Below are 27,403 nucleotides of genomic sequence, written 5' to 3'. Positions count from 1 at the left end.
ATATGTTATGGACTGCACTTTAACTCTCTTAACTCTGCAATATTCACTGTGCTATATTCGTTATGTCTGTGCAATACAATGGTTCATGTGCAATCCATTCACTGTACATATTCTCTCACTGTACATATCCTGTCACTGCACATATTTGTCCTGTTTTATAGTTTTTATCCATTCATATTTTCTACATTTTTATATATATCCCTAACACTGATATATTATAATCATAACACTTAAGTAATGCATGCTAGTTATGACTAACTGATGCTTATTATGACGTTTGCTGCTGTATTATTGTAAATAATCCCATTGTGGGACTAATAAAGGATTATCTTATTTTATCTTATCTTATCTTATCTTGTCTTATCTCATTTCTTTATATAACCTTATGAAACATCAGGTGCCTTGAAAGGGACTACAAGCGCCACATATTTTCAGCTATTACAATAAAAGGTTTCATATTGTTCTCGTTTTGCTGTGATTGGAAATAAGTGTAACATCCAAGATGCAGTGTCAATATGTGAGAGAAGTCACGAGGCTTCAGTCAAATGTCCGCCTGTAAAACGCAGTGTGACGTTAACGAGAATCCATAAAGGCAGAAATAAGGATGGAATATGAGCAGGTGATCCCTCCTGACCGGCGCTGCCTCACATGTTTGACGAGTGACTGGGTGTAAAAAAGCTTTTCCTCAGCTTTGACACAAAGCGCTGGATTTACGGGATCTCGACGCTGATTGGTTACGAGTGTTTAAGCCCACGACTGTCTGCCTTGCCATTGGCTGTAGCCCGTGTCGGTCATTTGATGACTTCCCGCCCCCTGTCAGTGACGTGAGTGGTGAGGAACATGGCGCTGTGGAGGAGGTTAGTCTGCTGACAGTCAGTCTGATTCATTTCCTGTAGCTGATGTCGTTTAATCCACATTAATAAAAACATATGAACGATGATATTAAGGTGAGCGCTCGCTTCGTCTCCATGGAAAACGGGACACTACATCTGCTCGCGCTGTTCGCTGTCGTCAGCTGAAAAATGTTAGCATTCCCCTGCTAGCTGGAGCTAGTTAGCCGGCTAACAGCGAGTCGCCAAACAGACCGAAGATATGCTCGTTTATGTCGCCGACAATGACGCTAAACTCGTTGTAACCAATGACTGAAGCGGTTCATTCAGTAGCAAACCGGACATTATTTGTTTAGGACGACGTTTCCGACCAGCTAACGTCTCGCTAGCTAAGCTAGGAGGATGGGGAGCCGCCATGGATACGTGTTGTTGCTCGCCAGTGGGATTCTGCTGTCGGCGGTCTGGCTGTCTGAAGGTGCTCCTCTTCGTCATCATCACAAATCAGGTGAGACAGCGGACACACCTGCTGCACCCCTGTTTGCTCAGTCACAACAACTGATGCCATGTTGTCCAGATGCTAACAGATGTGTTCCGCCAGCTAGCATCCGCTGCCTCGGGTAGCTGTTGCTAATCAGCAGCTAAAAAGCTAACAACACAACATCGTGCTAGTGTGGATATTGTTTTTCTGTGTGTGGACTGTTGCACCTACAGAGTGTTTTATTTAGTCACATGGTTGTTATATGTTTAATCCATATAGGCCGGTCATGTTTTAAGTTTAAGTTCAAGTTACATCATGTCATTGTCACGACTCTGCTAACAGCGAGCTGTCTGGTAAACATTCCTGCAACAGTGCTCAGAAAACACTTATTAACCAGTTCTAGTTCGATGTTGATGGATATTTAACTGAAACCAGTGAGTGTCCAGGCGGCAGTGAGACACCTGAGTTAATGTAACACAGCCTGTTGGAACACAAGGTGCTGAGATGTTAACCTTTCAGTAGCGTGAGTGCATTCATTGACGTATAACCAGGTTTACAGGACAATAGAAAAGATGTTGCCACACCAGCATGGAAACTGTGTTTCTTCTTGTTTTGTATTGAACCTTGAATTCCTTTGTGATGGTGATTATAGACTAACACTTTGACTTCATCCCATCACAAATTTGTCATGGGTGTGATCGTTTGATCATTCAAGGATGGGTCATTACTACATGGAAGAAAATACTTTTTGTCGAACACTAGATATTTTTGTTATCGACAGTGGATAAACAGAACATTACGTGTCAGTCTTCTAAATTTGTTTCCCTTCAGAGTTTTCCAGAAAAATTGGACTTAAGATCTCACACATGAGTTGTGATCAATAAATGAATTTATGCATCAAAGTCCAAGAATCCATTTTGAAATTAGTCATTACTGCATCCGTAATGTAGTGGGTGCCATAAATGTATTGGAGGCAAAGGAGATTTCTGTGATTTCTTTATTTTTGCAGCCACTCTGAACAGGAAGCTCCTCCACTGTAACCTGCTTCCTTGAGAGAAATGAATAGACAGAAACATGAATATATTGTGTTGAGGCTCGGTAATGTGTAACATTGTGTGGCAATGTGTAATATTCCTATCTAATCAGACCCAGTCAATGATTAACAATGGGGCTGTTTGCTCTATAATAACTCCACATACAGGATGGCGTTGTCGCAATATGAGCATGATTTTTATTCTTTTGTGACATGGCAACCTGTCCTTTGCCCTGCTTCGCCAGGCCTCATCTACCAGTGTGTACCAAGTATTATTCAATTAAAAAAGAGTTTAATTTAGGTTACATATTTTGCAATAAATCACATGTTTGGGATAATAACTAAACTTGTCGATGTGACAGCCAATTTTGAAGTGACATGTTCTCTGGGGATAAAAGATAGAGAGGTAAGGTGTAATAACACTGTAGTGACAGTCAGGTGATAGTGGCATGTCTGACCTGTCAGTCAGGGTGGACATTGGCCTCAATTTTCTATTACACTGCTCAGTGATCAGTGTGTACCACCTCAAGCAGTAAGGGATGCTCTTATAACAAACCAGTCTATGCTGTATGTTGCTTTCATAGAACCCGTCACTTATCCAGTTTCTTTTTTCATTCAACATCTTTTACAGCAAACAGGAGTTTTTGCATTGTTACAGTACTTTGCAAAATACAGTGCATGCAGATATTTACTGTTCTTAGTGTTCCCTTTTATTGTTTTTAAAGTGGAAATATATGCAAACGTTTAATAAAAAGTGGCTTTTAGATATGGATCTGCACAAGGGCAGCTTCAAGTATTGACTCCTACATTTAATCTATGAGTCTCGGTGCTTCCTGTCTCAGCAGACAGATAAATCTTATCCAGACCCCAACGTTTCAGCCAGACAATGCCATCCTCCATCCAACTGATGGCACAGACATCCACTGTTGTGTACACTTGTGGAAAAAACCTGCAGAAAGTGGGTCAGCTCCTCCTCTGCTAAATGCCTAATGAAATATGCAGTGGAACCAAAATAAGACCTGGCAGCTCCCCGTCGTATTGGTCCCAAAAACCAGTTGAGTAATTTGGAGGGACCTGCCAAGTCATAATATGAGCCAATGACTCATAAAAGACCTAACCGAGGAGAAGGGATCCCATGTAGAGCTGCCGTGACCAAGCTCCTGTTTTTATCTGTCCAACTGCTGCTGGAGTCCTGCACTGCCTGGAACCCTGTTGCTCTGCTCAAACAGGCAGAAGGTGTTTGTGTCAGAAAGCAGCCGGCAATTACAGCCAAATGTTTTTCACGGGATTAGGGCAGAGTTAATCTTTTTATTGAAGCCAATCGTAATACTCTGTGAACGATCGCTATGGTGAAAGATGGATGGTGTTTGTGTATGATGTAAACTTAGACGTGCAACTAGGAAGCATCACATGACATTTGGGAGCTGACTGGAACAGGGCATTTAAATCCTGGTTTATCTCTTGCTTTTATGATGTTAGTGGTTGTAACTGTACGAGTCCACATGATGAAATAGAGCTGTATAATATTAGGATGGTTCTATGCCATGATCAAGCAACATGGTATCAGTTTTTATGTTAGATTTGTGTGAATTGTTTTGGCTTTGGGGAAAAGATAACATTTCTTCCAGCCATTTCTTCCACTTCGGATCCTATCACAAGTGGTCAGCGCAAGTATGTCAACGCCTGGCATTAAGCTGTGTCCTACTTGTATCTACTGTGACCACTTGTGATCAGACCTCACTTCCCTGCTCGATATGCAAATATATGCAAACATGCGTCATTTATATGTCGTGTGTGTTTGTGTCTGTGAGCGAAAGAGAGAGTTGTAGAGAGAGAGGAGTCTGGCGGTGCTGAGTATGTCAGACGACTAGGTGGTCTTTCATATGTTGCCCAGGACATTGTGTTCATGCAGCACAGAGAATGTACCCACATGTGTCCCAGACCACCTCTGAATGTGGTCTGAGTGAGCAGATCTCAGGGAGCATTTGGGGCGTGTTCAGACCTGTGCCACTTGTGATTGGATGGCTCAGGATGAATGTTACTACCAGGTCTGAACGAGGTCTGTGGGGCAGTCCCATTCAGGGCTTTCCCAGTCACTGTGTGAGGCCCTGGTGGTACCCATCTGGGCATAGTTCAGTAATTGTTAATGTAAGTTTAATGTACCTGCCACAACTGTTCAGAGCTGTAAAGTGGGGAATATCCTTCAAAGAGAGATTTAGACCAACGTCGAACTTCGTTTTCCTTATGTTAAGCTAAGCCGTTGCCAGTTACTGTCACGTTTAAAAAAAAAAAAGTTTAATCTCTTCTCTTCCCACAAAGCCGTGAAGGAGGTTTTAGTTTTACATTAGCCATGTATCAACATTCCTAAAGGCCTAGTTAGTTTCTCTGTTATTCATCAATAGTTATTTTTCGCAGTGTCTTTTTTCCATCAAATCTAATATTTCCTGCCAGTGTGTAAATTGTCCTCCTGTTGCTATATTTTGCAACCTTCAGTTGCTTCTATGAGACTAAGCAAGTCCCCTTCGGATCTTTTTCCTGAGTGTGGACAGAAGAGAAAGAAGAGTTGTTTGTGTAATGAGTAAAAATAGCCGTGTTTCAGTCATTTCAATAATTAACAGCTTGCATCACGGTGTGTCTCTTTCCTGTGGTATCTGTTGCAGAGCATGATCTGCAGTCTTAAACCTAATCTCAGGGGGTTGGTGGAACAAAATTCACTTTTCAGGTGGACATCAGTTGTGGGGTTGTGATTCTGTATTTAATTTATATATATGACTCAGACATTTGTAAAGATATCACATGTATATCACAAAAGAGCGGATTGAGCTTTCTATGGCTGTCAGTCATGGTTTACTGTGGCAGACAATTCATCTTAATCATGGCTGACACATTGGATCATATCTAATGCACCCAAGGGAAGTTAATGATCGCTGCTCATCTCATCTGCTGGTGTTGTGTTCTCTGCATATCTGACCAGCAGTGATCATACGGTGGTAAGATCCTCTTGGTTATTAGACTACTTATCATCCTCTACAACCTCCTGCAGGTTTATTTTGAGGGGATATTAATCAATGAAAAGCTTTGGGGACAGCAGAATTTGAGCCAGGTTAATTAATTCAATTTCACACTTGACTTTTGGCACTTAGACCAGGGTTGGACTGAAGTTGCGACCATGTCGCCCTTGCAACTTGCATCATTATTAGCTTTTCAGTTCTGTCCACACTAAAACGACAAAACAGTAGGAAAACTGTTAAATCATTTCTTGTTTACCTGTTTTTATTGGCAGATTAGCGACATTACAATTTGCGGCCATCTTTTGTTATGGATAATGCTAAAAGGTAACAGAAGATCCGATACTGCTGCACTCAGAACAGATCACATTATTAGGTTATATGAGTCAAATTTAGATGTTTTTATATAACTGTGTTAAAGCTGACGTGGCATAATTTGGATATAGCTCTTTTTACAGCCTCCACAGAACAATGTGAGCACAGTTTGAGATTGAATTGCTCTGGAAAACCTCATGTTATTGAGAAAATTGAAAAATCCCAAACCGAGAGGAAAAGATTGTCTTTTTTAATTTTTTTTAACATTAAGAGGCTTAGAGTAGATATACTGACAGCAAGTGTGGTTGTTCATTTATTCCCGAAGGACTCCGACTGTGCTGCGGTAATATCTCAAATCTTCATGTGCTGACGAGAAAACATGACGCACCAAGGAGCTGGTTGTATTCAGATGCTTTCATCCGTCGGGAATTTGTAGTTGAGCAGACGGAGACTCAGTAGGTGTTGATTCTCCCAATCACAGACAGGATGTACCTGAGGAGCTTTGACCAGTGGGAGACAGAACAAACACAGGAGGGGGATGGGGAGGGGTGCCTCACACAAATCTTCCCTGGTCTTTCAGCCCGCTCATCCACACATCATGCCATGTTGGAATATGATGTAACAGGCTGAGATTGTGTTTACATTTATTACAAAGTGATACAATGTAAAGCAATTGGACATGCATTTGGATTCAGGGAGTCTCCTACGTCGGCCGAGACGTCTCACACAAGGGCATTCATGTGAAATTCAAATGCAAAATCCACAACCCGAATACGAACAGAGGTGATATCCTGAATGTAAGCATGAGGGATCGACTTGGTTTGTTGCTTACTGTTCACGAACTGTGATGACAGGATTTGCAGTAGTAGAGACACTTGTCAAATGGACAATAGGAAATGAGCAGACGACATTTGGGAGATGCGGGAACAAGGTGGACGTGTGTGGTGAACGAGCTCGGTGACAAGCTCACACTAACGGACGACAAAAGGTCGAGCTGTCTGAACTATGAGAAACGAGGCAGGCATTATTTTTATTATACACAGAAGATGAACTCAAGATGAGTGTGAGAGAGAAAAATCCATTTGCAGACAAGGCTATCACCAACACTTATAAATTCTGCTGTTGTAGTAGACCTTCTTGTTATAAATAATAAAAGTGAAACGCTGACTTATTTCACGTCTGGTGTAAATATGTTTTTGCTGCCTAATGTATCTGCTTTGTGCATGCTCTGCTTCTTTTCTCTTGTAGCACATTATCTATGTTTCATACTTGAACATGCTGGAAAAAATGGTGATGCATTTTGTATGTGAAGCAGCCTCTGGAACAAAGGTGATGCACTGAACGGGAAAACACTCTCAGTAGAATGGGAAAGCTTTTGCTGGGTAAATGCGTCCTGGCATAAGTGCAGCGAACGAGTATTACAGCTGAGCAGCGCAGTGGCTGCTGTCAGCCCTGACACTTGTACTGCTGGGCCAGCAGCATCCTCCCCAGCGCAGCCCCCCCCCCCCCCCCCCCCCCCTGCTGTCACCGCTGCTGCACCATCAGCTGCTTATCAGCCGGCAGAAACCCCCACAACCGTTTCTCTGAATGGCTGAAGAGGGACGGAGGTCGGGGTTTTTGGCCTCACATTTATTGTCATGTCATGTTTGCAGAAACTGTAAAAAAAAAAGCTCAGTAGAGTGCATACTACAGTGGTTAAAAAACAACAACACCTGCCCTATCTTGCAATGTTAAAGAAATTTAAATAGCTTCTAATGGATTATTGTGTGTCTTGCTCAGTGTTGCAGCTCTGTGCAGGGTATTTTTGTTGTCAAGCTTAAATGTACCCCTGTTGTGGAGAATAGAGCCAGCACACCCTCACTGGGCTGTGTTACTGTCAAATACCCTTATGTTTATGCTTGAAACTTAACAACCCTGTCAGGTACCTTCCTTTTACTCTCTTTTGAATTCATTTTCAAATGCAGCTATAAATGTGAAGGATTGAACACAGTTTCTGTCTGTTTTTCTCACTTCAGCAGTAAGCACAGGGGACACTGCTTCCACCTCGCTCTACCTGGCCTTGGTGGTGTCTCTGACGGCGCTTCTGGTCCTGGTGGTGCTGCTGGTAAACTGTGTGACCTGCTGCAAGGAAAGGGAGATCAACTTCAAGGTGAGAGTCTCTAAAGGCAGGTAGCCATACAGACACGGCTCCACTGGATCCCATGTTAATACAGAGTGGGAATGGATAGTGATGGCTGGTCTGTGAATTGATGTGCTCTTAGGGAAGATATACACTTATTTTTTGTACTCGTGTATCATAGCAAGTCTGTTTTGATCGCAATAATATTCTCCTCCTGATTTTTGTTTAGGAATTTGAGGACCACTTTGAGGATGAGATCGACTTCACTCCACCGGCAGAGGACACGCCTTCTATGCAGTCTCCAGCCGAGGTGTACACCCTCGCTGTGTCCCCTGTGGCCCTACCTGGACCTCCACACCTCCAACCCCCTGCTCGCCTCACAGGTCCAACACATGCACACTCACTGACACTCACATGGTATATCTCACAAGAGATATACCATGTGGAATATGCATTCATTCCTTCAAACACTTGCAGCTCTGCAGCTTTCAGTTTGGTGATTTAAATCAACCAGGAACATTTAACTTGTCTCCTGATAAGACTTAAATAGCCAGTTTAAATTACCATTACTTTGTGTTGGTTTCACAGAGGGATCCACAAGCTTCCAGGTTGCACGTCACAATCTGAGTTACATCCAGGAGATCGGCAACGGCTGGTTTGGCCAGGTAACATTTAGTTTCCTTTTTATGAAATGATGTGATTGAAACGTTAAGCCAATGCAATGTTGGTTTGAATGGGGTTATTCTACGTGGCTTTTAAAGTAGAGAGAGCTGAGCTCACAACAGCCTGGTTCTATTCTCTAAATCTATTATAAGTTGAGGTTTATGCTAATATACCGCTTTTACTGCTGAGACTTCTACTACTGCTGCTGCTGCTGTTACTACTACTACTACTACTACTACTACTACTACTACTACTACTACTACTCCTCTTCGTCAGACAAGGACTTTTAATCGTAGTGATAGCTTTGTGACGCTGTTATGAACTTATACTGTGACTTTGACTGTGACAGGCTTAGAACATCTACGAGGCTGGAATACATGCAAACAGCAGAGTTGAAGATTTGCCAAGAGTAACTAGTAAATCTACAATAGGTCTGGCAAATCGTATGTTTACTGAGCCATCTTGCAACTGCTAAAATGTTTGTATTATGACTGATGTTAGTGGCAGGTCCATTTAGTTCTAATGTGTCTTTATATATTTACAGGTCCTACTGAGTGAAATCTACACAGATCCAGGTGGAACCAGAGTTGTGGTGAAGGAGTTAAAAGCTAATGCAAATGCCAAGGAGCAGAATGACTTCCTGCAGCAAGGAGATCCATACAGGTTTACCGATTTTTTCTTTTTCTTTTTGAACACTGTAACCCTGCTTGTCTGAGAACTGGGCCTAGTTAATTATATTGTATTTAATTGGCTATTGATAGTATTTACCTTATTTACTTTTGAGATATCAGTGAGATCATAGATATGTCTGTGGTGTGACATGCTCCGAGTCAAAAATAGCTTTCATTACATCACTGTAATGTTAGCAGCTCCCTCTACCTTTCTTCTCACACACTGCATCAGACTCCTCGAAAGTCTTAAAGATCTTATTAAAATGTTTTATTGTAAAGATTAGGCTTCATCTTATTTCATCTTTACAGAGTGCTGCAGCATCCAAACATCCTCCAGTGCCTAGGCCAGTGTGTGGAGGCCATTCCCTTCCTGCTCGTCTTTGAGTACTGTGAAATGGTGAGTGACCTAATGCGGGTCCTAGATGTTATTTGTGTTAACAAATGCAAAATCACCCAGCTGTTAATTTACAGCTATGTACAAACGTTTTAGATTGTGTGAAAATTGAGTAACATCAATAATTTCGTATTCATTTTCCGTGTAAAATATCACAAATTTAACATGATGCATGTTTTCCTCTATTGAACACACATTCTTTCTGCACTGTTATTGAGAGATAGTTTGTTTATTTTTGTCTCTGTTAGCACTTCCTAATTTAGAAGGCTTCATTAATGGACAAATCTGACAATTGGCTCTTTTCATTCTGTCAAGCTCACAAAGTCATTGGGCTTGACCTCTTTAAATACCGTCCAGCAAGCCTGCATAGCTGACCGGCCCTGTCGACTACCTGTGCTGAAAGCTCTCCGTCTCAATCCCAACTCAGCTCTTAACACATTGAACTGGTTCAGACTCCGCTATGGCAGCGGTTTTATTCACTGTTTGTCTTTATCTGTCCTGGGTGGGCCGGGCTCTGACTGCAGCGAGCCCCCCCTCCCTCCTTATCAACTCCCCTCCTCCTGCTGAAGTCACATTGCTTGTCTAAGCCTGGGACTTCTCACATTCCCACCTCGCCCAGTTAAGCAACAGGCTCCATTTACGCTCCTCTGGTGTCACTTCTACCAGTTGCTGTGTTTGTGCATTTTAATAAGCAGAACGTTGTGTATGTCAGAGACTGTTGATTTCAGTCTAAAGTAAAGGGAGCTGTTCCTGTGAGTGCCCATTGAGATGCAACAAACGTCTGTGTTCCCTTAAATTATAAACACTGTTTGTTTGATTTATTTTAATAACACACATCTTTATGCTAAAAATGTAGTACTTAAAGTTGTGTAGCTTTTTGTGACATAGGCTCTAAGTCATTACTTTAATTTAGTAGCCAGGATGGAAAAAACACGGCTCAGGTCAAATCAGGCCAGTGTGTAATCAACACAAACAATGATCATGTTACAGTTGAAGGTGAGTTTGAAGTACTGCCTCAGGAGTGGAGTCACCGTCCAGTAAACTTAAGCAGCAGTCCCAGCCAAAACTGCCAGTATAATAAACACTACCATTACTTTTGCATATGCTTGAAAAGCTGAGAGCTGGTGATAGGTTTAAAAAGGAAAAGAAAAATATTCACTGTGGTTCTTCCTGGATACGTTTGTCCAATTTGATGTGTGTTTATGTGTATGTGTTGACAACAGTTTATGTTTTCATGTTGTCAGCGTTTCCTATTCTCATGAGCAGAATGCCTCAGCAACGCCTTCAGGGAATTTATTTGAGTTTTTGGAAAAGCCATTAATGAAAGACGAATTGATATGATTCTGGTGGTTAAGGCTCAATATCACTGCATAAACAAAACACCTTTCGTTTCCATAACTCAAAAATTCTGTCACTAATTATGACGAAATTTCATGTTAAAAACGCCCTTTGGCCAGTATTTACCAGTATAACTCATCAAGAGAAAGGGAGGTTGTGACTTTATATTCAGTAATTTGACTGGTTGTTGGAGGTTGGAGATTATCATTCAATTGAAAAGAAAAGTATTTTACATCAGAAAACACCTAAATGTATGCAGAGCTGACCAGGAGAGCTGTCTGAAAACAAAGTATAGCCACGGCTATTCTGAACAGTAGCAAATCACACCCAAGGGTGGAGTTGATCAGGAAAAGCAGGTAATTGTTCACATGTGAATCACTAACTCGTATTACAACCTCAGAAATAACCACAGTCTATTTTCTTCAATATTGAAGTTGAATCAGATGACACCTGTTATATTCTGGCAACTATAAAAGATTAATATTAGTGTTGGGGTCGGTGTCTTGGTGCACAAGATGGGCACTGGTCCACACACTTACTGCTTGATGCCAAGATACTGTGTGCCCCTTTTCATTATAACCATTCATGATCCATGAAGTTAGATTTCACAGTTGAGAAGAGAACATAACTCTCTTCTTTGGGCTTTAAATATGTAATGATAAATTAGCAGCACAGAGGCATAGATAGTTTGAATGTTTGCCACTTTCAATTTGCTTGCAGGAAAATGGAACTGCATGTTGTTTAGGTGACACAAAATATTTAGACTAACTCCACCTCGCCCTCTCATATTTCCGATCTGGAAACCTGGTCCAGCAGGATCTAGTCCAACTCATCTTGCCAGACATTGCAGACTAGGTATTTGTTTGGTTGGAGTATTGTCAGCTGCCCATGCCTGGCCGGTGTCCTGGCATTGTGGTCTTTCCCTGCCAGCTCTAGTAAAATCTTTGACAGGAGATGGAAAGGAGTCAAGGTGAATGAATTATCACAGGCATCTGCCAGCCATTAGGAAAGAGGCCATGTCGAACAGCAGGTCCTGTTCGTTGAAGGTGATAATGTGTGAGGGTAGTGCAACTGAGTGAGGTCTAAACTCGTTATCTAAAGCCCAATAAAGAGTTTGGAGGACTTCATCCTTACCAAATACGTGTCAACATGTCCAAGTTTCATTTGCACTGCCTGCACATACAACTTAAATTCATGTACAAACAAGTAGTTAGTCGGATATTTGGTTGCATTTACAGTTGAAGACGACTTGTCTGTGGCCTCTTAACTACTTCAGGCCTTGTCAATCACCCCCTAGATGTTGAAACATGTAATGTGACACTGCAGCTGTGCTGTGGACAAGGTGAATCCCAGAAAACTAATAGACAGAGGCGTTCCTTAAGACAGCCCGGTGATTGATGGTGTTTTTTCTGTCCTGTATCACCCGTGCTGGGTAACCCTGACTCAAAGCATTTTAGACATTAAAATACATCAAGCAACTGGTGCAGAGGCCACAGAATGTCACATGCTATGGTGTGATTGACAGCTTCTAATGCATGGATCCCCTGTCTGGTGCCTGGCCAGGACCCTTCTCTGAATCAGGGTGTCGGGCACTCGTTTGGCTTTTGCAAGTCGTTGATCATCTTTATTTGTTTTGGTTGTTAAAGCATCAATCCTCAGAAGCTGATGGAAGTGCTCTTTATGTTATTGTCATGGCATTTATGATGTAAGACTTAACACACAGACCGCCCAAAAGCCCACTGGACATTGTTATACACCTTGTGGGTAAAGCTGCCCTTATGCGGTTGCTGTCCTTATTGACATCTTTAGGCTAATTGGCATTTCAGAATTTTCTCTAGAGTCTGTAATTCACCTGGAACTAAATCAGAGTTCATTTGACAAAGACGGCTGTTTGGTTACACTCTGCCTGGGTGATTGAACTGGGTTTTTGTGTCAATGTGTTGATTTTCTTATTGAAATATCCTGGATTTCCCAGTTCTTTTAATGGGCCACTTGCTCATAATTGAATGAAAAAAATAGTCGTAGCGTAGCCTGCCTTTAATATTCACTAGCAGCTTTGGGGGGGGGGGGGGGGGGGCCTTATAATACCTTGAAAATCATTATATCTTTGACATAACTCAATCATGTGGTGGCTGAGCCAGATAATGGGATCTGAGAACTTGGCACAGTCTGGTTTATTCATGTGTCAGACACAAGGCCTAATTGTTTTGGCCTTTCAACATTAATGTTGTTTCATTAACAGCACTGGATCCTCCCACTGGAAGCCAGACCTAATCACCTGCTGTGGAGCCTTCACAAATAAAGACAGGCAGAGGGTATCACTTACCATACATTCAATTTAGCTCTTCTGTGAAACCCCCTTCTCAGAGGTCCTCCCTCTTTTTTTTTTTGCCTGTTTGGCTGCAGCGGCCATGGTCCAGCACTACGTTCCCGTATGTCTGTAACCGAGTGAGTGATAGTTTATTTTGCGATCAAGTTACACTACTGGTCAACAGAGTGCCGTGCGGCCGACTGAAGTTACACCAGCGGTCGCCCTGCTGTGTTTTAAGGGTTTACCCACTGGCTGTTGCTCTTTCAAAATGAATTGGCACGGACAGTTTCTATTAACGGACCTTGCCTCAGTCATCGTTAGCCAGCCCTCATGCTAATCCCCTAGCAACAAACCTAACATCTTTTTAACATAGAAGATGTTCTCTCTCTCTCTACATCACAAGTGTCAGAGAGGCTGAGCAGCAGCTTGTTACCCAGATGGATGCAATGCGCCTTGTGAGGGACAGAAGTTGCTCTCACACGTGGGCTTTTACCCTAAACCTTTCCAGACATCACCTGCAGAACCTGTGTGAACACAAATCCAGACATTAAGCAGACTTTAATCTGAAAGCTCTGAGTACAAAGTCTGTACAATGTCAGATTGAGCTGCTGAAACGGATTAAAACCCGGCAGAATGCAAATACAATGCATGATGTCACATTAATGACATCATCACAGGTGCCCAACTCAGTTCTGACTTAGTCTTGTTGTATGCTAGTGTACATATGTGTGTATATGGGGTTGAATGTGGTAGAAGCACTTAAATATTGCTCTCATAAGACGACTGATCTAAGCTGCTTTGCAGTGAGACAGCTCAGGCAGAAGTAAACTGCATGTGACTTGACATTTTGCACAAAAGGGCCTCCTATACTCCGTGACTCCAGTGTGTGTACAGTATGTTCTTAGAAGCTAATTCCTCAGGGGAACTTCAGTTCTGCTGGTTAATCAGCCGTCTCTTACGCTTTGACTCTGGGGTGATCATAATCTCAAAAACACACGTAACTTAAACGACACTTTGCTCACACACTTTAGAAAATCTAAATAAGATGATCAATAGAACGCACACTCTCTCAACTAGTTTCTGGTTTCGAACCAGTCAGCCAGCCGGGGGCCTTTCTGTGTGGAGTTTGCATGTTCTTCCGGTGCCTGCTTAAATTTCTTCCCACAGTCAAAACACAAGCAGGTTGATTGGAGTCGCTAAATTGCCCCTGGTTGTGAATGTGAGTGTAAATGTTTGTCTCTTTATGCCAGCCCTGTACCTCATCTGTCACCCAGTGCAAACTGGGATTGGCACCAGCTCCTCCAGCTAGCCATGATAAGCGGTTTAGCTACGGTAACGCACTGATTTCTTTTGCACATACTGGAATATTAAAAGGCTCATAGTACAGTATACTGTAATAGACAGCTCTGCCTGTTACATGCTGATGACTGATAACCACAGGTGTCTACACAAGTTCCCACGCAGCCCTGGGTCGGGATCCTGCACACAGCTGAGACCCTGGTTGAAATTTAGATTTACTTTCACTCAGGGCTCAGTTCAGCCACTGCGATCTCAACCTCTTGTTTAATATTGTCTTTGTTGTATTAATTTCTCACATCACGGTGATCAGTCACATTGTTGAGACAAAAAGCAATCTTTTAAAATCTCTTTCTAACTGTACGTGTGTATAAGCCTGTATTCGTTCATTGTGTTGGGTTGTAACTAATGCTCCCAGTGCCTCATCCTGCTTCACTTGATCTGTTGTCCCATCCGCTCTTGAGAAACCCAACCAGATCCAAGCACAGTAAATTTCACTGACGTGAGCTGGACTCTTTTATTTATAAACTCCTGTGACACAGCATAGAGGTCCATTAAACTGCTTTACCCTTATTTGGTCCTCACCCATCAGCAGTGAGAAGTGCTGAGGAGACAGGAACAGGGGAGCCTACTGCCCCTGTGTGGCGGTCTCTGCACATTGCATTCTAATAAGACACCTTGTTAGATTCCCTCTGTAGTTGTAATACAATGACGGTTGACTGTTTACCTTTGATACTAATGAGCTAATGAACGTGTGTGTGTTTGCAGGGGGATTTGCGGGGCTATCTGTCTCAGCAGGACTGGATGTTCCGAAATGCCGAGTTACTGCAGCTGCAGAGGATGGCCTGTGAAATTGCTGCTGGCGTCACTCACCTCCACAAACACAACTTCCTGCACAGGTAGCACTTCAGAATTGCAACACTACAGTAAAGGCTCAGGTTTTATTCCCAGTAAGCTCAGCATTGTTTGTTTTTTTCAAAACCAGGCTACTGTTTGGGTCAATGATTAGCCGTAAACACTAAAACACTAAGATAAGATGATGTCCTCCCCTCACAGATTCTTTACTTTATGTTTTTGTGCCTCAGTTTGATTAACTGAATGAATAAATAAATGTTGCTTACATATACGTAGATTACACATCTAGTTGTCTCATTTCCAAGGCCTTAACACGTCCCTTTTCAAAAAATTTGAAACGTATATCAAGCTAAATTCAGCTTATTAAAATCATGTCACATCACATATAATTCACTTTTATATTGTTGCCCCAAATGTTCAGATCAAAGAATACTGTTGCACCTTTTTCTCGCTATTTGATACATATGTAGTTCTTCGCAACTGACAAGAGTCATAAACCACGTAAGATACGATAGTTAAGACTTATGTCAACTGTTGGTTTTACTTGAGTGCTTACTGTCCAACCCGTCGCAGGAGTACTGGTGTTCTCCAAAAAAGGTCTGTGCAGCTCAGAGGTTCCGTTTCATTTTTACCCCAGCGAGTACAGGATGTCTGGCCACTAGCAGCCAGCAGGGCAGAGGGGGTGTTTGAAATGTGTGGCTTGAGGGCAACACACGATGCGCAGCTCATCAGCTCTATTTTGCATGCTCAGAATAAGCTCAGAGGGCTCCAATTACACAGCTTCCATGCATTGCCACAGTGTCAGCTGTCCGCTGCCAGAAGGATATGATGATTCTGCGCTTTGCATGTAAAAGGATAGCCTCGTATTGGGCGTTGTTTTAATCCTTGTTACAACCTAGAGGCAGTTTTACAGGATTCCCTCTATTTGAACTAATTTAACTGAAACTCATTTAATCGAAAGTGATATATAATTTTGAGTTTGTGCACAAATATTGAAATAATACAAAATATTTCTCTGGCTCTTTTAACAAAACAAATATTAAATCAAAGTTAGAGAAACTGAGTACAACACCACATGCTGACAGAAGTGACTGAGGGCTGTTTATGGTACATATGGAACACCACAGACCCTGGTGCTATGTGGGCTGATATCCAAAGCTGGAACTTCAGCGGTGGTGCTGCAGAAGAGCAAACGCACACAATGTGCCGTGTGTCGTGACTGAATGATCTCATTCACAAACCGTAGACGGAAGCAGGAACACAAATAACCTTTGTTGAGAGTTATTATTTTGTAATCAAAGTTTGGATAATAAATCTCTATAAGCGTTTAGATGACACGATTTTAAGGATTTTTGTTTGTAAGTAATGGTTTTAAAATTCTGCCACCAGAAACTCAAATGTTCATTCAATATAATAGAAATTGACCACTGAGTGACATTTTCACATATCTTGTTTTCAAACAAAAGTCCCAAACCCCCAAATATTCAGTTTTGGATAGTTTTTCTGTCGATCAACTAACAAACTAGACATTTTTAAGAGGTTTTGGTAATTTTTTGTTGACAATCGTGCAAACATTTCAATATTTAGTCCAGTTACAGGTTGCAGTCCTTCCAAACTCAATGCAGATAAGATGATCGGCTTTCTGTTTTTTGTTGAAAATGTAAACCTCATGAAAAATCTTCTTAAAGTTAAATATCATCAATTATTGGTAGTGTATGGCATGTTTTTTTAACCACTGTGTCACTCAGAATCTAAAAAAAACAGATGATGTCAGTTAACGGTTAAAATAAAGTTGCACAAAACCCTACGGCTGTCTTATGGTATGGGAGCGACAACTACCGCGCTACGCATTAGCCTTGTAGGGTTAAGATGTTGGACCCGTTTCCCTTCTGCCCTGTTACTGTATGTTTGGCCCTCAGCCAACAGCAGGGGGACAGGAGGGTTTAAAATAAATCTCTATCTATCTGACAGCGGTTACAGCGGGTCTGACAGTAGCTTGGCCATATGCACACAAGAACATTGGTGTCAGCAGTGTTTGTTGTTAGGAGGGCAAAACGGACTTGGAACTTGTGCACAGGGAATACCTCGGGGCTAATGGGAAACCAAAGCCTGTCTCCTCATTCAGAGTGAATGAACTACCATATGTCTGCTTAATGTGCAGCGACAGCCCCATAGCCTTTTACACCCTCTCCTGGGCAACACACAAAAGGTTTAGATAGCTTGTGTTTCGCTCTAGAAAACTTGCCTGCTGCTGTATGCATAAGTCAGAAATAGCCCCTGTATGAGTGGTGTTGCAAAGTGGAGAACAGAGGTGAATAAGGTCACATTATATATATTATATTTCCTGTAGTTGCCAAAGTTATTGAATATCCTTGACCGTTTCCTCTGTCCTTGATTCTTGCACTGTAACTGTAGCCTCCGAGGTTAGAGCATATGGTACATTCCTTTTTGTTTTATACACACTGAATACCGGCCAAATATTGATGCTCAGGCAAAAAAATGGGAAGAACAGACACCTTCTGGTTATTTATATTCCAATTTAGCAGCTTTCTGAATGACTTGAGTGATTTGGTAAATATTGAGCCCATAAAGAATCTAACAAACTTCTCTCTATTTTGTTTTTCGTCCATCCTCTAGTGATTTGGCTCTGAGGAACTGCTACCTGACGGCAGATCTTACTGTCAGAGTAGGAGACTATGGAATTGGACCCTACAGATACAAAGTAAGCTGGAACTCTTTTTCTGTTTCTGACATTTCTGCATAGAGACTAATTCATTTCACTACTATCTTATGAATCTGTATATACCGACCAGGTCTAGTTCACACAAACACTAAAGATGGCTGTATTTCTTTTAGTGTTGCTGCTAAATAATAATCAGAATAAAAAAAAAATTGACTTTTCAGTGCTGATACTTATCCCTGCTTTAGAGTCATCAGAATTTGCCAATGAGATACAGATTAACAGCGGTGATTCTGCAAGTCTTACATCGCCTATTGTCATTAAACATGGTAAACACATTTGCATAAAGAAGTGGCAGCTCAATAAAGCAGGTTTCTGAAACACTGCCTCAAACTCCCAGTGCTTGATAGATGCTAGCAAACCAAAGCTGCATTAAGGCCCTGTGAGGTTAACAGCACCATCTGGAGTCTTTATAAAGTAACAAGAGACGAATATACATACAGGGATTTGTGAGTGAGTGAGATAAGTCAGTGAAAACACTATCTGAGTGATGTTAGTTTGATTTAACATTTTAAGACTGATCTAGTAATTTATAGTGAACATGTATATTGCATAAAGTTGGAGCTTAAATTTGGGTGAAGTCAAGGTAAAAACATGCTTCAAGTAGCACTACCAACGCCAAATCCTCCTACGGACAAGTTTATTGTAAGAAGATTCTACATTTACAAAATTTTACAAATTCAGATTCCTAAATATAATAGTCGAGAGGTACTCCACTCATGGGGCTTATGTGCTTAAGATGCTCATCTGAGGTCTGGTTATTTGTTGAGCCTAAATCCCATCACCAGCTCCCGATGAGGTGAAAATGAATGTTGTTCATTGTCGCAGATGTTTTGCTTTTGATCAACTGCTTATTTCACTGAAGAATACACATTGTTATTCTCTTGTAACTTGCTGCCTGCTACATATGTCCTAAGGCAACTCTCTCCGATGCATGCATCTCTCAAATACTGCTGATCCGACAGTTTGGCTGTCTGAATGTAATACTCAGAAGGTCACCCAGGGAATCTATTTCTGTAAAGAAAGGGAGAGGCCAAGTGAGAGCACACTGCCTCAATGAGAACTAATACACAGTTTGTACATTTTGATGTACATCTTTTTAACACTCTTTTATTGAATATTTTTTCTTTTTTTGACTAGAAAAATAAATAACAGCAGAAACATCAAGTGCCGAGCACAGCTCATCCATAAACTTGCATCTAACAGACACATACATTATGAAATCTGAATAGGAATAATCATACAAATACTTACTGACTGTTCTGAATACATTGTCCATTTTCTCCATCTTGCAATGTACTCATCCTTTGTTGTTCAGGTATAGTGTGGTTCAGGTATTTCCAGAATCAACTGATTATTAAATGTTGATAATGTTGTTACAGGAGGATTACATCATCACTGAGGATGATGTGTTTGCTCCGCTGCGCTGGTTGGCTCCTGAGCTGGTGGGTGAACGCCACGGGGGGGTGATCACTATAGAGCAGACCAAGCCCAGCAATGTGTGGTAGGTTCATGATCACAGCTCTACACTGACAACTGGTGACTTTTAAAAAAATAATTCAAAAGCCCTTTCTGCTCATAACACAACCAAAAGAAACCAACTAATATCCAAAAAAAGTTAAAACTGCAGCACTTCTCTCCATTTTGTATAGTCGTCTCAGCCCCTCATTGTCTTCATGACCAATTGCCAACATGTCTTCAATCCATAAATCCATAATGGCGTAAATCAGTTCTGGTTCCAAAGGTCAGATTTCCCCCTGATTGAAAATATTTTGTTTTAAAATCATCCTCAACTTAAGAGAAACTCACAGTGAAGTGTTTGAAAGAGGCCCCGATTATATCTACTCAGCAAATCATGTAGTTTGTTTAATACCAACTGTTGTCTTGGCTTTGTATATTCGTAACAACACACATCTTGAACTGCAAAAGTGTCCAACAGCTCATTTGTCCTCCCCCGTCTGCAGGGCCTTGGGGGTGACGTTGTGGGAACTCTTTGAGAGCGCAACTCAGCCCTATCCTCATCTGTCTGACCGCGAGGTTCTGAACCATGTGATCAAGGAGCAACAAGTCAAACTCTTCAAGCCACAGTTGGAGCTGCCCTATTCTGACAGATGGTGAGTCTGTGTGTAAAGTGTGTATTCGATTAAATTGTGTAAACAATGCTGCAGCCAAAAATGAGAAACAAACAAGTATTTGGCCATTTGAAAAAGGATACGTCTGATTCATGTGTAATTGCAGGTTCGAGGTCCTGCAGTTCTGCTGGCTGTCCCCAGACAAGCGGGCTACAGCAGAGGAAGTGCACCGTTTGCTCATCTACCTGCGAATGCAAGGCCAGAAGGACATAGAGGAAGATTTTGATCAACGCTGGGATGCTCTCAAGCCCAACCCCTCCACACGGCAGACCACTGTCAGCCATTCCTCGTACCCTATCTTGGAACAGTTTGCTGATGATGCCCTGCGACAAGAGATCGACGAGGTTCTGACCGTCACTGAAACTAGCAAAGGTCTCAGCTTTGAGTATGTTTGGGAGGCAGCTAAGCACGACCACTATGAAGGCAGCCATGGTCGCTCAGGCATGGACACAACATTGAACTACCACAGCATGTTCTTTCCTGCTTCCAGTGAAGATATCCAGGCCCATTTCCCTGAGCAGGAAGGCAGAGCCGTGGGTACAGAAAGTGGTAATACTCCATCAGGAATACCTGGGATTGTACCAGTGTTTGATGCACAGAAGCCATGCAATGGAAATGAATATTACATCCAACTAGAAGAACAAGGGGAGAGCAATGTTGGGGTAGATGGGAACAGAGGACAACACATGGACTACAGTTCAGGCCGGCAAGACTTTGTTGTTCTCCAAGATGTCCGTCTGGATGAGTCCAGCACTGATGCAGACTTTTTCCACCAAAGCATTGACTCCAAGGATTCCTATTTACCAGACAGTCACATATGGTCATCTCTTGAAAATGACAGCCCATATCACACCAACATTTTTACCGAGGGAGGGTCCAAGCAAGAGGATTCCCCTTCCTGGACACAGACTTTTATGGAGCTTCCAGAACGCAACGGGAACCCTTTCCACACGGGTTTACCTTTGGACATTCAAGATGCAGATGAAGATAATTCCTATGGGAGCTCTTTTTTAGAGGATCGTTCAGAAGCCACTCAGCGGGTAGATCCTTTGAAAGGGGACCAGGAAACCACCGATATGATGGTGCTTCTGAACACTGATAAACTATCAGACAACTTTATGTTTCTCACGGAGCAGAATCTGATGAAAGATGGATCCAGTTTCTTAAGTCCACAGCAGAATTTTCTTTCACCTGGCATGGCCCACCAACCTGAAGACACATTCAAAATGCGTTCTTGGGACAATCTTGACACTCTAGGCAGCTTAGACACAGTAGATACTTATTCCAAACCTGCAGCAAGTAGCACATCCTCACGACAGAAACTTGTAGACTCTCCCCATACTAGCGTTGGGGAGTTTAGTCAGTCTCTGGTAGACAATAAAACACTGGTGCCTTCCATTACAGTGGTCACAGATGATAACACAAGCAACCAGCTGCCAGTTAGAGATAGCTCTTCCGCCGAAGACCTTGGTCTGCTGCAAGCCTCAGACAGAGGTGTAGACTCTGGTTTTGATTCTACCTCAGAAAGGTTTGAGGTTGTCATTAGTCAAAGTGATGCCCACACCCCTGCTTTCTCTGAAAGTGCCACTATAGACTCATGGTGCACAGATGCCAAAATTCCCAGCCTTGAAGTCGACCTCGGAACCTCAAAGGACAGTGCTCCACTCGGAGGCAGTGAAATGCCTGAAAACTTTGACGTCCAAGTCTTGTCCTCAGACATCGGACACAGTGAAGACCTTACAAGCAACGATCTGTTGAGTGAACTACTCGAGGATGCAGATATAGAACTGGAAACCACTCTGTCTGACCATGAAGAATCCTTTGTGGACACTAACGGAGAACCTCTTGTGAGATCTTCTCTGTTGGTCTCTGGGCCATCGTTGGACCAGATCAGCCAGGACAGTTTACTGGATGACAGTATGTCCGCCACTCTACCAACTATAGATAATTCAGCAGAGACACCAGACTCTCTCGACTCCCTCGATATCCACCGACTTGGGGAACAGGGGGAAGAGCTGAATGGTCAAATAGCTCAAAACAAACTCCAGCCTCCACACAAAATATCAGACAGTGGGTATGAGACCGAGAACCTGGAGTCTCCTGAATGGAACTTTCAGGCTAATGCCACCGCCGAGTCCCCCGTTAAAAACGGCACGAATGTTGCCAAAGAAGAAGAGGAGACGGAAGAGTGCACTGCTGCAGCAAATCTGGTTCCACCAGAAATCATCATTTCTGAAGTAGAAGTTGTTCCAGATACTCAGAGTGAGGATGCTGCTGAGGCCCAGCAGCCGGATCAGGTACCTCCTGCTCAGGAAGCGCCCATGGGCAGTAACTACAGAGACTCTGCCTACTTCTCAGACAATGACTCAGAACCTGAGAAGAGGGCTGAAGAGTCTGGAGTTTCTGCTGAAGTTCCGTGGCTGAGGAACTCAATTGACGAGGGCAGCAAACCCTCTGCAGGTCCAGCACCGGAGCCTAACGCGGATAGCGATATAGTTTCTTTAGTTACTCAGCAGAAATCTTCCGGAACTGCTGAAACACAAGCTGAGGCTGAAGAAAAACCTACTATTCACGTTTGGGGGCTGTTTTCAAGGATAGATTCAGACATCACAGAGGAACAGGAGGGGGAGGCAGCCATCAACCTTAATGAAGACGAAAACAAATCTGACTTTATCAAGGATGCAACAACGACTCCCGATCAACCAGACCAGTCTGAAGATCCAGAAACCTCAATTCCACTTCCTTCTGCTACTCCATCAAAGCAGGAGAACGCAGTTCACGCTAAACTAACCAGGACCTACGCCAGTGATGGTCATAAAATAAGAGAGTCCGACGTGGAGGGGCGTTACCTGGGGAGGCGGGACGGCTCGGGATCAGAAGTGGAGGAGGAGGACGTGGATGCCGATGAGGAGGACGAGAACAGCGATGATTCCGACGATGACGTCCGTGCGTACCGGCTGCACAGCTCCAGCTCAGAGAGCGAGGATGACACCGTGCATCCGGTGCCGCTCATTGTCTCAGACGACAGCAGAGCGAAGAACCTGAAGAGCTTGTTGAAACCCAGCGCTCTGAACGCAGAGTCGCTGTCCCCCTTTTCTTCGAGGAGCAGTGCGGATAACTCCCGACGAGCTGTGTCCTTCTTCGATGATGTCACTGTCTACCTGTTCGACCAGGTAAAGTATTATCTGTTTAGGGTTAGGGTTGGAGTCTTGTGTTTGAATCTACTGGGACGATGTGTGCAGCCATTCTGATTAACATGTTTTGCCCTCTGATGTAGGAGACTCCCACTAAGGAGCTGGCCGACCATTCTTCAGGTTTAAACAGTCAGGTGCCAGAGTTCAGCAGCCCAGGGAACACTGCCAGCTACCTGAACCGGTTCACCAACTCTGAAAGCTCCACGGATGAAGAGGGTAACACTAAAACACACCAAATGGATGCAGCCACGGGAAATGTGTCTCTGCCGTTACATGTCGTGACTTGTTGGTTGGTTCCCTGCAGGTGGTGGTTTTGAGTGGGACGACGACTTCTCCTCCGCCGGCCCGGCCTTCCTGCCCCAGACGGATAAAGACCCAGTATCTAAGGCCATGTCTTCATCCGCAACATCTCGCTTTTCCTCTCCGCCGCTGGCAGCAGGGCGCACGCTGGAGCCCAGCTGGAGCGGCTCCTCGAACTACTCCCGTTTCTCCATTTCACCGGCCAGCATCGCTAGCTTCTCCCTCACACATCTCACCGACTCCGACATCGAACAAGGAGGCGAGTTGAGCATTGTGTTCAAGACGTAGTTTGAGATGAGAATATCTGTACCAGTCTTGTGTGTGTACGGTAAATTTCAAGCTTTTGCAGGTAGCTACTTAGCTTAGCATTAGCTCAAGGCTCTGTAGGCTACTTGGAATTCTCTCTGTAATAACGAGATTATATGATGTAATATGGTAATTATCAAGCCTTAGAGGTGAAGGTGGGCGGTTTATTTACCTTTGCAAAACAGAGCTATCCAAATAACAAACCAACAGACAAATAATAAATTAATCCTCAAATGTTTTATTTTATGTTTAATATTTACGCATTTCCTTGTTCAAATAAATCAAGATATTTGATTTTACAAATTATATAAATGTATTGTTGTTCCATCATCTTGTTGACATCTTTAAGATGTGTTTTTAAGATTTTAAATGTACCATGCTCTTTAGTTCTTTAGTTCTTAAAATAATATGACATAGCCCAGCTTGAGTGATATTCCATTGTTTAAACTCTCTTCTTATTCTTTACTTCACCACAGGAAGCAGTGAAGATGGAGAGAAAGACGAGTGTGATAAATGAAGGGACCCCTGACCGTCACACTGCCCCGACATGAACTCGAATCGCACTTTTTGAACCGTGGAGGCTTCTCTCAGGCAGAACTGTTCTTCATGGAGCCGCTCATCACAACAAGGCTGTGAAATGACTTTCAGCAAACACAGACGGACGAGGCCCGGTCCCAGCCTGAGTCACATCACCTCTCCAGCTACATCTGTGTGTGTGTGATTTCAGTTCAGTGCAATTACACTTTGGAATATAAAAAAAAGGAAAATGAAAAAAAAAAGAGAGACGACAGAAAATGACTTCAAACGGGCCGAGCTCCTAAACGTTTGCTCTAAAGACTCGTCGAGCTCATTCCAAGTGTTTGGCTGCTTCTTCTTGTTGTGTGTCTAAGTGCACTCCTTCTCCAGGACTTTTGCGTCACCAAAAAAAAAGACTTTATATGTTCTCTCTTAACTGACACACCGGGCTGGCAAAGCTCTCACTACAGCCGTGTAGGAATAAGCTCTTTGATTTTTTTTCAGCAGGTGTAAAACTGTTGATTCAAGCTGTTGGTGCACCATGTTGATTTTGCTCCTTCATGTTGTGCGATTATTTCAGTGGTTGCCTTTTTTTATTTTCTTCAAAGAGTGATTCATTTTTCGTAAACAATTTTTTTTTTGTTGGGTGTAGTAACTATCTCCTAAATGGAGAGAAACTGTGGTGTCCTTCTGTAGCAGGTTGAACGTTAGGAAGCACCATCCACACACACAGAGGATGACTGGATGATCATCAACCCCTCATCTGCAGAGGTGACGCACTGTACGCTCCTTCATCTGTGTTTGAAAGGAGCGTCTACAGCAAGTAGTTTCATATTTTTGAGACATCTCGGTAAGAATTGTGGCCGGTATTTGACAAGAATTGTCATATTTATCCCGAACAGTGGGGAGGAAAAGCTCAAACAAGTTATTTATGTTGCAACGCTTCATCTTATGCTCTGAAATGTGCAGGAAGCTGCTCTCCTCACGTTAGACGACTTCACTATCACTACCAAACTTCTAATCGCACGTCATGTGACATTGTAAAAAGACAAGTTTTGAGATTTTTATTTTTAAATGTCAGAATGAAGAAATGTATTGAGCTGTTTGGTTATAGATGTGCAATGAATTCCATGTATCGGGTGAAAATGGCAGAGGAGGTCATAGGATGATCTGGTGAAACGTGGCAGCGTTTCTTAAGTAACGTGCAGGGACTTAAATTAAAGCTTCATAAAAAAAATTCTGTCACTACTAGAACAAATAACACTGCTGCTTTTATCAGAGTTGTCTGCCTCTTGTTTTTTTTACTGTGTGTCAAACTTAATGAACCTGTTTAGACGGCATTCTCACCCCCCCCCCCGTTGTCTCCGTGGCTGTGCAGGGCCGTACAGCTACAGGAAGGTTTTCTGTACAGGATTTCATGTACAGCTATAAACCCGGTTCTTTGAAAACTGTAAGTTCTACAAATACTGTACGGTTCTCTCCCTTCTGTGACTCGAATCATGTTAGATTTCACCTGGGGAGCAGCTATACTCCACCTGTAGTAGTTAGTCACCATCTCCCTCCACCCCGTACAGGAGGCACTGTATCTTAGACGATGTTAACCTCTGTTTAAAAACCAGCAGCCTGTGCTTCAGTTAAACTTGAACATTTATTTAAGGAAAATTATGTTTTATCTGACTACAGTATACATTTTTGCTTAATCTTGCACATTTGAAAAATGTAACTTAATGTTGAACTGTTCCGATGTGTATATAAATGTTAATTTTTTTTTTTTTGTCTGTAAATGGGAAATGATGTAACTTGAGTTGTAGGTATGAGGTTTCATTTTGTAACTTAAAGCTGAGGCGATCAGAGGAACATATCACAAAGCAGTTAAATTAAGACGCGGAGAAGTGGACGTGGAACTCATTCTGTCCTTTAAACGTGTAGATTTTAAAGATATTTTTACTTCATATTGATCATGCTTAGTGTAATTGAATGAAATGTTTATAATTACACTGTTTAATATGAAAATAAATGCAAATGAACTTCTAATTTAGTTGTTGATAGATTGTCTCTGTGTTTGCCGCACATAGTAAGTCTGTGTGAAGGAGTTTGGTGGTTTTCTCAGACCAGGACTGAACCTAAGCTGCAAAACCCCCGTACATGTGACAGCTGGTTAAAATATGAGAACTTTTCTCTGTAATAATTTTTCAGAACTATTTAGCTTGTTACACGCTCAATAACAGCAGCCTGATGTGAAGGGTCAGACACCCGTCACCACATAGACACAAGATGATTTCTAGAGCCGGAATTTTGTAGTTTGCATTTAACGAGGTGAATTTGTGAAAAACAACATAAGACAATTAACTACAAAGTATTCTAAGTACTTAAAGTCTATCCGTTGGTATTTATGGCTTCATTGGAAAAAAAAAGCAGATGATTCAGGTTTTCCAAATTTACTGTGAAATAAGGTTAAAACATGTAGAAAGATTACATTTTTAATTCATATTTCCCAATGCCCCTCTAAGCTGTTGTGACAGTTTCAGCAGTTTCATGGCGGCTCTGGGAACGGGTGTGATACTAACTGGAAGAACTTTTTCCTCATTGCAGGAGCACAGACAGTTTTATCTGACGAAGGGGGCTGAAGGTTTCATACTGGTCATCATTGTCACTTTTATTTAAAGAGCAATATATTTTAATACAGTTTGGTTATCTGGAATTTGCCCTCTGGAGAATGCCCTCTGTGTTAAGGAAGGCCTGTCATAGAGCTGTGGGTGAGGAACACTGCATTGCAAACATGTAACAGACCTAAACGTACTGGAGACACAAACAAATCAACAAATGCATAATAAATAATAATAAATAAATAAATAAAATCACATGCAGCACAAACACAAAACAACTAGAGTCTAGAAACCAAGA

General features: G+C 42.4%; 1 protein-coding gene across 3 annotated transcripts; it reads left to right on the top strand.

The window, feature by feature from the left end:
• Nucleotides 1–807: 807 nt before the first annotated feature.
• On the top strand, nt 808–26,533 carry lmtk2 (lemur tyrosine kinase 2). Of its 3 annotated transcripts, XM_053442914.1 has the most exons (15): nt 808–857; nt 1,187–1,335; nt 7,680–7,813; nt 8,013–8,166; nt 8,372–8,448; nt 8,991–9,109; nt 9,427–9,514; nt 15,225–15,355; nt 17,949–18,033; nt 19,434–19,555; nt 20,016–20,165; nt 20,290–23,356; nt 23,461–23,593; nt 23,682–23,936; nt 24,460–26,533. In XM_053442914.1, exons 2-15 carry the CDS (start codon nt 1,233–1,235, stop codon nt 24,498–24,500), a joined length of 4,659 nt encoding a protein of 1,552 aa, XP_053298889.1. In that variant the 5' UTR covers nt 808–857; nt 1,187–1,232; the 3' UTR covers nt 24,501–26,533. The 3 variants fall into 3 exon arrangements, with proteins under 3 accessions (XP_053298889.1, XP_053298890.1, XP_053298888.1); XM_053442915.1 differs by having other exon boundaries at nt 815–1,335; nt 7,683–7,813; XM_053442913.1 differs by having other exon boundaries at nt 815–1,335.
• The last annotated feature ends 870 nt before the right edge of the window (nt 26,534–27,403 follow it).

The sequence above is a fragment of the Pleuronectes platessa genome, chromosome 16 (assembly GCF_947347685.1).
Source record: "Pleuronectes platessa chromosome 16, fPlePla1.1, whole genome shotgun sequence".
Lineage (NCBI taxonomy): Eukaryota > Metazoa > Chordata > Actinopteri > Pleuronectiformes > Pleuronectidae > Pleuronectes > Pleuronectes platessa.
The sequence above is the reverse complement of the archived record's forward strand: the minus strand, read 5'-3'. Positions and strand labels throughout refer to the sequence as shown.